The sequence below is a fragment of the Mesoplodon mirus genome, assembly GCF_964341445.2.
Source record: "Mesoplodon mirus genome assembly, chromosome: 17".
Classification (NCBI taxonomy): domain Eukaryota; kingdom Metazoa; phylum Chordata; class Mammalia; order Artiodactyla; family Ziphiidae; genus Mesoplodon; species Mesoplodon mirus.
In genome coordinates, this window is record NC_138993.1 from 24,634,954 (window position 1) to 24,648,792 (window position 13,839).

Genomic DNA, 13,839 nt, shown 5'->3' on the forward strand with positions numbered 1-13,839 from the left:
ACCTATGACCTGGCTGCAGACTTCTTGTATAGTTCTAGTTCTTCCAGATCAGAGTTCTTACCCTCCCTAAGTATACTATGCCCTTTTGTTCTCCCAGCCATTTTTCATATTGTTTGTTTCATATGGTGCTTCTTCCCCTCATCTTTGCCTATGAAAATCCTACAGTTTTCAAGAGCTCGGATTTTTTTCCTCTATGAAGCCTGTCTTAGACACCCCCAAATAGAAATAATCTTGTTTTCCTGTGAACGTTTATAGTATTTTATCACTATCTAATTCATCTTTCTTTTAAGGTTGTTGTGATTTTTTAATTTCATCTACAATTGAATTACAAATTTCTTATGAGCAAGGATTAAAAATAGTAATAATTGTTATGTTTTATAACTTCCAATATACTTTAAAAAATCATTTCATTTAGTTCTATAGCAACGCTTTGGGATAAATATTTTTATTTTCCATACTTTACAAATAAGCAGACTGAAACTCAAGAGGTTAAAATATTCGCTCAAGATCACATAGCTAGTTAATGATTGAGTTAGGACGCAGATCTCCAAAGGTCATGCACTTTTTTCACCATACCACACTCTCTTATACTAGTAACACAACGACAAGAGTAATAGTGTATAATAGCTCACTTATGTTGAGTGCTTATAATAGGCCAGGAACTATGCTTTACATACATACAGGGCATTTTAAAATTCTCTATTATGAAACTTTTTAACATATTCTATAAAAAGTAGGGTAAATAATGAACTCCTTTGTACCCATAACTTAGTTTCAACAATTATCAGCATTTTGTTCATCTTGTTTTATCTGTATTGAACATATTATCTATATGTTATCTTTTAATACATCATTCTTTTACATAATGCATTTTTCTTACAGTAGCTCAGTTTTTATCTCTAATATAATCACAATCCCATTATTACACCTAACAAGTTAATAATAACCCCTTCATATACTCTGATACCCTATTTTCAGTTTTCCTCAGTTATCTCCAAAGTGTCATTTTACAGTTGGTTTGTTTCAATCAGCATCCAAACAAAGCATGATCATTGCATGTAGTTGATGTACCTCCTGAGTCCCTTTGAAAGTTGAAAGATACATTCTCCTGTTCTCTTTATCCTTAGAGGTATTGACCCAGTTTCATGAATATGAACATTTTATCAGAATTATACCAATATCAATGAACTTCCAATGAGGAAGTATTTTCTAAAGTAAATTTCATTAAGCCAATTTAACTTCTTGATTAATTTACATAATGAAATTAAACCATATTCATTTCTTCCAGGCTAGAAATTTCTTTTTTTTTTAATAAATTTATTTTACTTTTGGCTGCGTTGGGTCTTCGTTGCTGCATGAGGGCTTTTCTCTAGTTGCGGTGAGCAGGGGCTACTCTTTGTTGCAGTGAGCAGGCTTCTCATTGCGGTGGCTTCTCTTGTTGCAGAGCACGGGCTCTAGGCGCATGGGCTTCATTAATTGTGACACAAGGGCTCAGTAGTTGTGGCTCACATGCCCTAGAGCGCAGGCTCAGTGGTTGTGGCACACGGGCTTAGTTGCTACACAGCATGTGGGATCTTTCTGGACCAGGGCTTGAACCCGTGTCCCCTGCATTGGCAGATGGATTCTTAACCACTGCACCACCAGGGAAGCCCTAGAAATTTCTTTCTGAATTTCTTCCCAGGCTTTTTTCCCTGAATTTTCATAGCATTTAATTTTGAAATCTTTTATACACTATGAAAATCAGTAAACATACATTTAATACTCACTAAGGAGGACTCTATATGCATTGTTATTACATAATTCTATATAATCCTTTGTATCTCATACCATCTATTAATTATAGGCTTGTAATTAATGGACTTAGTTTTTTCCTGGTATAGGCTTATTAAATGTTTGTTGAATTATTTAGTATTGAGATGCTGTGAATATTTTATTGCCAAAATTAAAGAATGTGTGAATTTTGTTAATTAATCATTTGAACTGAGCCCTGGCAGATTGCTAATGTGTCACATCAGAAATATACCATGTTGCTATGCCAGAATACTTAGGTAATATCTGTAGAGGGGCTGAACAGTTTGTCCAGAAATTTTCCCACCTGTGTCCCCAGCTGGTAGTGGCAGCAGGGAATTTGATAACTAAATGTGCCCTGTTTCTAGTAGCTACAGCAGCCTAGGAGTCCTATGGAATATTTGGTTTCATCAAATATAATGACACTCATCTTTATTTTATATTACATTATTTTGTATCCTTTCTCAAACCTCTTGCTATGAAGTTGCCTGAATTGCAATATGGAAATTCTTTGCCATGCTGCATATTCTCTCTAACATTCAGTTTATCTGTCCAGTGTTTCTTAGTGAATATTTTTCTTGTCTTTGTTCTGAATTTGTATATTACTTTTGTAGACACATTGATTTTTTTTCCCCACAGTATTTGTTACGGATGCTTTGGTCATACCTAATGACCAAACTACCAAAGAATATATCTTTGCCATTTATAGCAACACATTATTTCAAAGGGAAAGTGCAGGGAGGTGGATTTTATTATTCCTGTTTGAAAAGGAGGTTTTGACTTTGCCAGGGAACTTTATAAGTAGGTTTAAAGCCATGCAAACTGGTAGTGCGATTGAAAAGCATGTCGTTTTGTCTGACTTCCGGGTACCGTTTTCTGACTCTGTTACAGGGAACCCATTTATGGAAATGTTTGGGATTGTGTACTATTTAGTGTTAATTTTTTTACATAAGTAATGCATGTTCACTGACAGAATTTGGAAAATAAGAAACTTCCAGTGAGTCATAAAGCAGTGACCTCTCATTTTGTTATTGGATTAAAATATTAGAATAAGATAGTGTTTAGAGATCAGCTTGTCTAGGCCCTCTTTATTCAAATGAATAAAGATGGTGGTAGAAACCTGCACCTGAGACAGATTAAGGAGGGATTATTGTCTGAGTCTCCCAACTGCTAGTATAATGAGTATATTTTCAGGCACTTTGGACAAAGAATTAGAAGTTTCAACGTTTGATGGAAATTTTACGGTTATAAAAAAGCAGCCTCAATTTATTTCTCCTGATTCTGTTGTAATGTTAGTTTTCTCGTTGTTATTTTTGACTGCACTTGGTATTTGTTGATGATATCCATACAGTAGCTTTTCTAAAAGGAAAATTAGGACCCTATGAAAAAAGTCTTTAAGTATTATACAAACTGAGCTGTGAAAGTTATTGATGAATTAGGGAGAACTGGAAGGAAGGCCCAAACATAAGAGGCCTCAGAGAGCATGAGGGAAAGCTGAACACCGGCTGTGGCAAACACTCACTTGGTGTCCGTTTAAAAAGCTACTTCAGAAGAAAAGTTCCAGCTTGATTTCCTCACCTTCTCCCTCCTGAACCTTGGATACCATACAGGGAGTTCCTGGACACATGTTTTAGACTATTTTATAATCTTGGAGTAACTGATTTTTGACTCCACGACATTAGCCTATAAACTCTCATGTAAAGCAATTCAGGGAGGCAACCTCCTGACATTCTGTTTTGCCATATAGTGAAACAGAAAACAGCCCAATCTTTTAAGTCAGAGTGGATTTACCTTCAAAATCCCATTGTGTGCAGGGTCTTAATTGCTTAGAACTTAAGTTTGCTTTTCTCTAAAACAGGAGCATTACCTCCTACTGACATGGCTGGCTTGAGGATTTGAGTGGTAAAGCACTGAAAGAGCGTGTATGCATGTAGCAGCGGGCTCCATAAATGTCATTTTCCTCCTCTTTGTTGACACAAAGGGAGCAGAATGTTCCTGAAAGAGGTTTCTACCTCCTTTAGCAAGAGCACATCATACGACTGCCCTTTCCTTTTCGTTCCTTTCCTCAAATGTTAATAGTTATCACCCACAGGTTACATGTGTGTGCCGGTGAGAGGGACACGGAAGAGGGCCGATCCCGGCCTCAAGGGGTGTGTCCTTCTGCCGAGGCACCTGACACATTACTAAGGTACAGTGTGGTGAGGCCTGCGAAAGACAGTGGTTTAGGGACGCGAAGAGGAAACTATGCTGGTGCTCCGAGTTGAAGGAGAGAAAGCATTGGGAGAGTCAGGCAAAGCTTCAGAGAAGCTGGGACATTTCATCAGAACACTAAGGAGTGAGTGGAAGATGGCAGAGAGATGGGGAAAGGCAGCCTAAACGAGTCAGAAAAAACAACCTCAGCAAAGAAGCAGCCACACAAAGGTTCTGGAGACGGCTGGCTGCTGTTTGGGTGAGACTTGGCAGAGGGCCAGCATGGCACGCTTGCAAGTTCATCCGCTGTGAGGGATCCTTCAACATTTCCGTCCCAGGACAATTACTCTTAGCCCAGATCCCACCCCGAGACCCATTTTCTCTTGTCTGCTCTCCGTTCCTCTTTAGCCCTTTTCTCCTACTCTGGTCCTTGCCCCGCTTGACAAGATATGGATAGACTTTCCCAGTCCTGTATCTTCTAGTCCAGGAAGGCATGCTCTTTTTCTTTATAGGATTTTACTTCTCTCTGAGGAAACAGGGTAACTGAAATAATGAGCCTGAGAACGTTGAAAGAGTCCCAGAATCTTTCAAAGTTCTTTTTTTTTTTTTTTTTTTTTTTGCGGTACGCGGGCCTCTCACTGTTGTGGCCTCTCCCGTTGCGAAGCACAGGCTCTGGACGCGCAGGCCCAGCGGCCATGGCTCACGGGCCCAGCTGCTCCACAGCATGAGGGATCTTCCTGGACCAGGGCACGAACCCATGTCCCCTGCATCGGCAGGCGGACTCTGAACCACTGCGCCACCAGGGAAGCCCTCAGAGTTCTTGAAGTCATGTCTCTGATCCTTTCTCTCACAGAAGCTGGAAGCAGGTTTATCTCCTGTCCTCGTGTCTGTGGGGCTTAATATAGCCCTTATTCTTCCTAACCCTGTAAAGGGCCGTGTGACTCCTACCTCTGTGAAGGTCCTTCTTTCTAGTATGTTGTCACAAAGATCACAATGGGATGGGACGGTAATGATAACAGTAAGTGTCATCCTTATGAGACAATTTATAGTTTTTAGAATCTCTCATTCTACAGGTTGCTTCTCCCTTTTTAAATTTTCACTCACTGAATATTTTCCTCAGTAAGAGTCAATTATGATGTAAAAACTATTTATTTTGTGCTTTTTAAAATTAAAGGAAACAAATTGTATATACAGAATAATGACTAGTAAATAAAGATAACTATGCACAGGAACAAAATGAAAACGGTAACAGATTTATTTTGGCAGGTGCACATTGGGTAGTGTTTTGTTTTCGAAATTTACAATTAAGAAAAATGAACATGTGTAGTTTTTATGATGGAAAAATAAGATACTATTTATGTATTTATTCAATTAAAAGTAATCCTGAGGGGCTTCCCTGGTGGCGCAGTGGTTGAGAGTCCGCCTGCCGATGCAGGGGACACGGGTGCATGCCTCGGTCCGGGAAGATCCCACATGCCACGGAGCGGCTGGGCCCGTGAGCCATGGCCGCTGAGCCTGCACGTCCGGAGCCTGTGCTCCGCAACAGGAGAGGCCACAACAGTGAGAGGCCCGCGTACCGCAAAAAAAAAAAAGTAATCCTGAGGGTTTTCTGTTCTAGGTGAAAATGATGACTGGAAAGAGCAAATTGCTGTAACTGTTTCCTTTCGCTCAGGATATTTACAGAAATTCCTTCCTAGGTCATGCTTTTAGCATTTCCTTGAAGGAATAATCAGAGCTTTTCAAATGAAGCCAGAAATGACCTGATGAGATCTCTGTTTTAGAAAAATAACTAAACAAATTGTGGACTGGCCGGTTGTAAGTCCGGAGGCGGGAGACCAAAGAGGACCCTTTCTAGGAGTCAGAGCACGATGATGATGGGCTGCCCTGGAGTAGTGACAGAGAATTAGACAGGAAGGAGCAGATATGGGAAGCAGGCACTGCAAAGTGAACATGTTCACAGTTAAACTGCCTTTTTTTAAACTAGACTTTCCTCTCCCACCCAGTAAATGCACTTGCCCTCCCCTATTTCATGTGTCGTAAGTAGCATCACCTTCCACCCTGTGGCCCAAGACAGAAAGGTTGATTTCTCCACATCCAGTCCATCACCAAGTCCTGTGAGTTCTTTCCCTTCAATATCTCTTAAATACATTCATTTCTCTCTGCTCCTTACTTTAAGCCACCTTCATCTCCTGCCTGAGCTTTCTAAGGAGTTTCCAAACGGCTTTCCTTTGCTTTCAGTCTTGCTCTCTGCTGGATCATTTCACCAGAGTGATTTTCCAAAAATGAAAATCTGATCCTATCACTCCTCTGCTTCAGTGGCCTTTTGGTGCTTTCAGGAAACAGTCCAAATGCTTTTACGTGGCTTCCAAGACTCCCAGAGCTAGACCCTGCCTCCTGCTCTAGCCTCCTTTCTCACCCTTCCTCATTCCTGCTGCTTGACATCCCTCAGACCTGTCCAGCTCTCCAGCTCACTAGTACCCACAAGTCTTTACACATAGGGTTCTCCCTTCCTGGAACACTCCTCTTTCTGCTCCTTCCCTTTACCTCTTTAATTCCTTGATATTTCAACTGAAATATCACTGTGCATAGTGGGACTTCCTGAGCCCTTAGTTAAGTCTTCAAGCCTTTTGGATGCCCCACAGCAGAACACTTATCACATGTATATCTATTATGTTTGCTTAATTGTCTGTGTTTCCTACTAGATTGTAAGCTATGAGTGTGGCTCAAGGGCTGTAGCTATTTTATTTACCATTGTATCCTACTCAACTAGTGCAGTACCTATAATGTTAGGTGCTAAAACAGTTGATAAATTAGACAAGGGAGATAAGGAAGGGAGGAGGGAGAGAAGAGAACGAACGAAAGAAAGAAAGAAAGAAAGAAAGAAAGAAAGAAAGAAAGAAAGAAAGAAAAAGAAAGAAGGAAAGAAAAAGAAGGAAGGAAGGAAAGGGAGAGAGAAAGAGTGAGAAAGAGTGAGAGTGGGAGGGAGGGAGGAAGGAAAGAGACAGGGAGGAGGAGGGAGGGAGAGAGGGAGGGAAAGAAAGAAAGAAAAAGAAAGGGAGGGAGGAAGGAAGGAAAAAAGTTTTGCAAATGGAGACTACAAAGATTCTAGTGACAGTTTGAATGAGATCAGGGAAAAGATAGACAAAAACATTCCGAGATTCATTCATTGAGCAGCTGGGTACATGACAATACTGTTATATTGGGGTTAAAAGAAAAGAAGAGTAAGTCTGGGTGGAAGCATAATGAGTTTAGTATGAACATCTGGTGCAGAAGTTCAGTTCACAATTAGGAATAGGGAATCTCATCTCAGCTAGAGCTTAGGAAAGAAGTGTGAGCCATATGTGATGACTGAAGTCAAGGGAGTGGGAGGGAGTGGGTGAGATTCCCAGAGACAGTATATGGAACTAGAAGACGTCTGAGGTTGGAGTTCTGAAGACCCTAACATTTGTTAAAAACAAGACAACTGGCCCCAGATGGAGTCACTTATGCTAAATCCTACGTCACAAAACCCAGACTTAACTAGGTAACAGTTTCAGCCTCTCCCAGAAATGGAATCTTAAGCCAATGAGGAATCACTGATCAGCACTAGTGAGGTCATTTGCCCGATAGACCCCCTGCCTTCCCCTAAAGGAAAGTGACCTTGTCCCAAGCTAGTATAACAATTTTGCTAGTATAACTTCCTTGTCCTGCTCCCTTCTGCCTATAAAAGTCTCTCATTTTGTATAGTTCCTCAGAGCTCCTTTCTGTCTGCTAGATGGGATGCTGCCCAATACATGAATCACTGAATAAAGTCAATATGCTCTTTAGGGGCTTCGCTGGTGGTTCAGCAGTTAAGAATCCGCCTGCCAGTGCAGGGGACACGGGTTCGAGCCCTGGTCTGGGAAGATCCCACATGCCGCAGAGCAACTGAGCCCGTGCACCACAGCTACTGAGCCTGCACGCCTAGAGCCTGTGCTCCGCAGCAAGAGAAACCCCCGCTCGCCACAACTAGAGAAAGCCTGCGTGCAGCAACGAAGACCCAACGCAGCCAAAAATAAATAAATTTACTTAAAAAAATAAGGTCTTTAAAATTTACTCAGTTGAATTTTTTTTTAAAACATATTTAAATAAGACATAGCAAAAGAGCTTCTTAGTGGCAGCCTGGGACTTCACATTGCATTGTCCTACATTTATGGGACTTGTAAGCTCCTAAAACAGTGCTCAGGAGGAGTTTGAAAAGGCATGGCTGATTCTGTGGGGAGGGAGCAGGACCTCCCCATAGTAGTTTTTCGTGACTTGTTTCTTTCAAGAAATCCTTTGTATTTCTGACATTACAGTGCATTTATGATATATGTTTTTCTCTAGGTTTCTTGAACAGAGCTGATATATCAACACACATTTTACTCACCTGAATTTATTTACTTAAAATTTTATGTTGATTGCAACACGCCATTTAAAGCCCACATAGCTATTTTACCATACATTCGAATGTAAACATTATAAGAAATCAGTAAGTGTTATTTATTGCTGGAACATATGTTACAGAACTCAGCTTTTTTAACTACTTCTACTCTTCCCACACAACCCACTTGTTAAAAGATTTACATCCCATTAATAGAGTATTCCACCTCTAAGTGAAGACTTTAAAATGGAGCAGTAGCATGGGAGTGGATTCCATTTTTAACAGTCTGTCTGCTACGAAAGGACAGCAACTCTCACCATCAGTAAGTGAGGATGAGAAATGAGGGCATTTCTAGGAAGAGCAGATATAGTTGAGACTTATTAATAAACCCTGGTTATAATTTTAGGTTTCCAAGGTTTTAAAGGACTAAAAAGTAGGATAAAAGGAGAAGAAATTAGTGTTTGATTAAAACAGACGTACAGTATTATATTTATCTTTATATAACGAAAACCACACTTCTGAAGAGCTGATTAGAAAAATCATTGTTTTTACACTTACTTGATTTCCTTTAATGCCATTCTTCACATCTGAAATAGATAATATTCTGCTCTAATGTCTGCATGTCAGTGTAAAATTATAGAATAGAAAAAACAAGTCACAGAAGGCTAAAAATAATTATGAATTTCCTTTTAAATAAGAACTTAGGGCTAGTGTATTTAGAAGTAAAATTTTTTTTGAAAAACCTTTATGTCCTAGAAGATGTGCTGTATACGTTTACTCGTTTGGTTTTCATTAACAATAAGCTAAAACAGTGAGTAGATTTTGGTAAGAGATTCTTCTGGTTTGTTTTACCTCCAGACAAAAGTTACTTTTAATGCTTCTTTGTGTAATTACAGGGCGTAGGAAAAAACAAGATTGTTGATAGATTCCTTCACCTGCTCAACAGACCTCGAGAATATATCCAGCTGCACAGGTAAGAGGATAAAACCCACAACCTCTTAAGATCTGGTTTAGTCATTTATTTTGCTCCCAGTACAATTTAAAAAATACTTTCTTAAAGGCCCATTTTTAATATACCAGTGTCATTTCTGTTCCTCCTACTGTTATCTCTCCTCTCCTTAAGAGGTAATAAAACCATGCAAAATTTATTTTTAAAGTGACTAATGCTTTATAAACATGAATTAATAGATATTTTGTGGACAAAGAGTGATGAACATTACATTCAGAAAGCAGTTTTCATCAACATAAAGGCTCTTAAATTAGAAGAAAAATATGTAGAGACTAAGCCCACTTTCTAACAGGAAGCTAAAATAGCTCACAAGGAGAAACATAAGCTATATGAATCTCAGGTGTGAGATAAGGAAGTCAAAACTATGAAGCAGTAAGTTATTAGTCTCCTTGCCTTCCTTGAAAACACTTTGTGGATTATTTAATTTTGCGTGGTCAGAATGCTGGTCCAGGGATAGCTTTTAGTCAAATAGATTTTCTCAACATGGATTGTTTTTAGCTCTATCAATGAACCTGTTCTGAATATTTTAAAAATAAAATATAAGCAGCAGATCTACCAAAGGGGAGAGAGGAAAAAAAATCAAGGAATATACCAAGTAATAAGCAACTTAAAAGTAGACTGAATTGTTATTGTTTTAATCCCAGGAAATTAACAAAAATATCGTGTAGTGGAAATAACACTGGATTGAGTTACAAGAATTGGTTTCTGATTTGGATCCTTTCACTAAATAATGATGTGTTCTTGAGAGAAAAATGTAGGAGAAAAGAAGGTAGAGTTAGTGGACTAAAGGAGAAAGAGAAGAGGACCAAAGTGAAGCTGAGAGATGGTCAAAAACTCCTTCTTGGCATTTACACCTTTGGCTGTGATGGAGTAACTAGTACCAGGTTAGTCCTACCACAGTAAAGAACTGTAAAACTGGACAAGACTCACAAACACTGGGAAAGGAACAACCACTAGGGACTGGTGAGCTGAACAATTACCAGAGCTCCCACATGGTTAAGAGACTTCATTAAACTTACTCCTGGTGTTCACAAGATACCCTGTAAAGTTTATGCTTTAGAAGTAGGATCGATCTGCCCCTAGAGTAAAAGCTACTTTATGCCTACCCTTACTAAGTTTAAAAATAACACTTGAAAAAACAAGGATGTTTGCTATTTAACCCTATTTTGTAAGTTTTTCTCATACAAAATGATTTTAAAAGTTAAGGGGATGTATGTTGGGGGAAAATGTTTTGAAAAAAATCAAGCTGATTCAGAAGTGAATTAACTGCTTAGCTGAACAAACTTACCGAGCAATGAAAGAAGAGTACAAAATCCAAACATTTAACAACAGAGCATTCACAATATGAAGCATTCAATAGAATATTACTAGGCATACAGATAAGCAGAAAATAGACCCCAAATGGTCAATAGAAATAGACCCTACAATGACAGATGATAGAATTAGCAGACAAGGACTGTAAAACAGTTGCCTTAAATATGTTCAAGCATATAAAGGGCATATAAAGGGGGAATGAACATAATGAGGGAATAATTAGGAATTCCCAGTACAGAAATAGCAACCTTAAAAAAGCAGTCTCACATATGGGCAATTAGAGTTTCAAAAAAAAAGGACAAAGAATGGGGCAGAGTAATATTTAAAGATGTAATGGTGAAAAAATTTCCAAATTTGATGAAAAGCATGAAGTCACCAATCCAGGAGGCTCAATGAACCTCTAGCAGGATAAGCAGGAAACCACAATAAAGTACATTATAATCAAATTGTTGAAAATTGAAAAGGAAATCTTTAAAGCTGCCAGCGAAAAAAAGACATATTACATATAGGAGGAAAATCATAAAAATGATGACTGACTTGTCATGAGAAATAAATACCACAATTCAGTGAAATAGTTGTTTTTAAAGAGCCAAAAGAAGAAAAAAAAGTCAGTATACAATAGTATATCTGGCAAAACATTCTTTAGAAATGCAGACATTCTTGGATGAACAAAAACAGAGTATTTTTTACCAGCAAACCTGTATAATATAAGAAAATTACAGTTCAGTATTTCCCATGAGCATAGATACAAAAATCCTTAACAAGTATTAAATCAAATTCAACAATATATAAAAAGGATAATACATCATAACCAAGTGGGTTTTATCCCAGGAATATAAAGTTGGTTTAACATTTGAAATCAAATCATTTAATTCACTCTATTTACAGCCTAAAGGAAAAGCCATGTGATCATTTCAGTCATTGCCAAAAAATAAACAAACAAACAAACAAAAACACTTGGTGAGATGCAGTGCTCATTCATGATAAAATGTTACAGCAAATTACAAATAGCAGGAAACTCCCTCAACCTGTTAAGAGGCATCTATGGAAAACGTATAACTAACTTATATTTAATGGTAAAAAAAAAAAAAAAAACTAAATACTTTCCTCCTATGATTGAGGAAAAGGCAAGGATATTCACTTTTCATCATTATGCTAGAGGTCCTAGCCAGTGCAGTAAGGCAAGAAAAAGTAATAAATGGCACATATGTTTAAACAGAAGAAGTAAAATTGTCTAGAGACAACATGATTGTGTATATTAAAAACCCTAAGAAATCAAAAAAAAAAGAAAAAACTATCAGAACTAAAAAGTAAATTGAGCTAGGTCACAGGATACAAGGTCAACGTATAGAATCAGTTGTATTCCTATCTAATTGCAATGGACAATGGGAAAATTAAAATATTTAGATACCTCTTATAATAGCATAAAAACAGGAAATACTTAGGAATAAATTTAACAAAATTTGTACAAATTTTAATTTACTAATTTTAATAGGGCATGGCAAGGTCATCTCAACTCCTAAACTTCTATAGCTCACCTAATTCATAGCTTCAGAAAATTTCTAGCCTATTCCCATATCATCTCACAGTTCTTCTTTATATGAATTATGCCTTATGTAAACCTAGGAATTTCAACTTACCTTTTTTCTTTTTCTAAGAATTTACTATGTCATGATTACAGGACTAGGTGTTTTAGGAGATATGGAAAGAAATAAGAAACATAATCTCTATCTTTAAGGAGCTGCAATACTGTTCTTGTTTGTGATTATTTCAGTCTTTCATGTTCCACTTAATCTAAAAAATTTAACTCCTTTTTTTCCTCACCTTTAAGCCTTTCCACCAGTTTTTCTTCTACATGAACAAAGTTTGGGGGAAATAATGAAAGAATCAAAATGTTTGCTAGTTTCACCTGAATAACTTTTTTGTAACATATCACAGTTCCAGTTTTTGAGCCACAAGACACGCGGCAAGACCCATATTTTATGTTTTAAGGATGATACAGTGAGCATTGCAGTTATTCATTCTTATTTGTGCTATTTTATCTCTTTCATTTTGGTTTCATTGTGTTTAGTAGTCTGTACTGTTTAGTGGTGCTCTTAAAAATACGTAATTACTTGAAAGTTTTAAGGAAGTATATACTGATGCCACTTACAAATTAGAGCCAAGACAAATGAATTTAAATTTTATATTTTAAAATAATCAAGCAGAAAACCAACTTTTCTCTTAAGGATGACTTCAGAGGTTGAAATCAGCTCTCAAATTTATGCTCAGAAATATGAAAGTCACTTTATATGAGGGTCCCTTTGTATGGTGAGGCAGTTTTTAGATTTCTGTATATTGGACATTAGAATATTTTTAAAGAAATATTGAGCTAGGCTGAGCTAGCTCAATTAATTCTGATTGCAGATTATGAAGGTTAGTTAATACAATCAGCAGGAAAGGAAGCAAAGAAATATAACATGTACTTAGTAATTATTCTTGGGTCTGTGTCACCATCACATTCATTGTAAACAGGCCTTTTGCTTATAATAGTTATAATATAGTTATAGTTATAGTTATATAGTTATATACAATATAGTTATAGTTATAATAGCTTTAATAGTTACAACCCTCAGAATGGGAGAAAATATTTGCAAATAAAGCAACTGGCAAAGGATTAATCTCCAAAATTTACAAGCAGCTCATGCAGCTCAATAACAAAAAAAACAAGCAACCCAATCCAAAAATGGGCAGAAGACCTAAATAGACATTTCTCCAAAGAAGATATACAGATTGCCAACAAACACATGAAAGAATGCTCAACATCATTAATCATTAGAGAAATGCAAATCAAAACTACAGTGAGATATCATCTCACACTGGTCAGAATGGCCATTATCAAAAAATCTAGAAACAATAAATGCTGGAGAGGGTGTGGAGAAAAGGGAACACTCTTACACTGTTGGTGGGAATGTAAATTGATACAGCCACTATGGAGAACAGTATGGAGGTTCCTTAAAAAACTACAAATAGAACTACCATATGACCCAGCAATCCCACTACTGGGCATATACCCTGAGAAAACAATAATTCAAAAAGAGTCATGTAGCAAAATGTTCACTGCAGCTCTATTTACAATAGCATAGCACAGGGAGATCAGCTAGGTGGTTTGTGACCA

The 13,839-nt window shown here is 37.6% G+C and overlaps 1 protein-coding gene across 4 annotated transcripts in view; it reads left to right on the plus strand.

Annotated features, from left to right (window-relative positions):
* The window catches only part of VWA8 (von Willebrand factor A domain containing 8), a 369,162-nt gene that overhangs the window by 168,799 nt on the left and 186,524 nt on the right, over positions 1–13,839 (plus strand). For all 4 annotated transcript variants that reach the window (XM_082602373.1, XM_082602374.1, XM_082602375.1 and 1 more), the window contains exon 21: positions 9,256–9,332. In XM_082602373.1, coding sequence (XP_082458499.1) covers positions 9,256–9,332 — 77 coding nt within the window. The remainder of the gene's footprint in view (positions 1–9,255; positions 9,333–13,839) is intronic.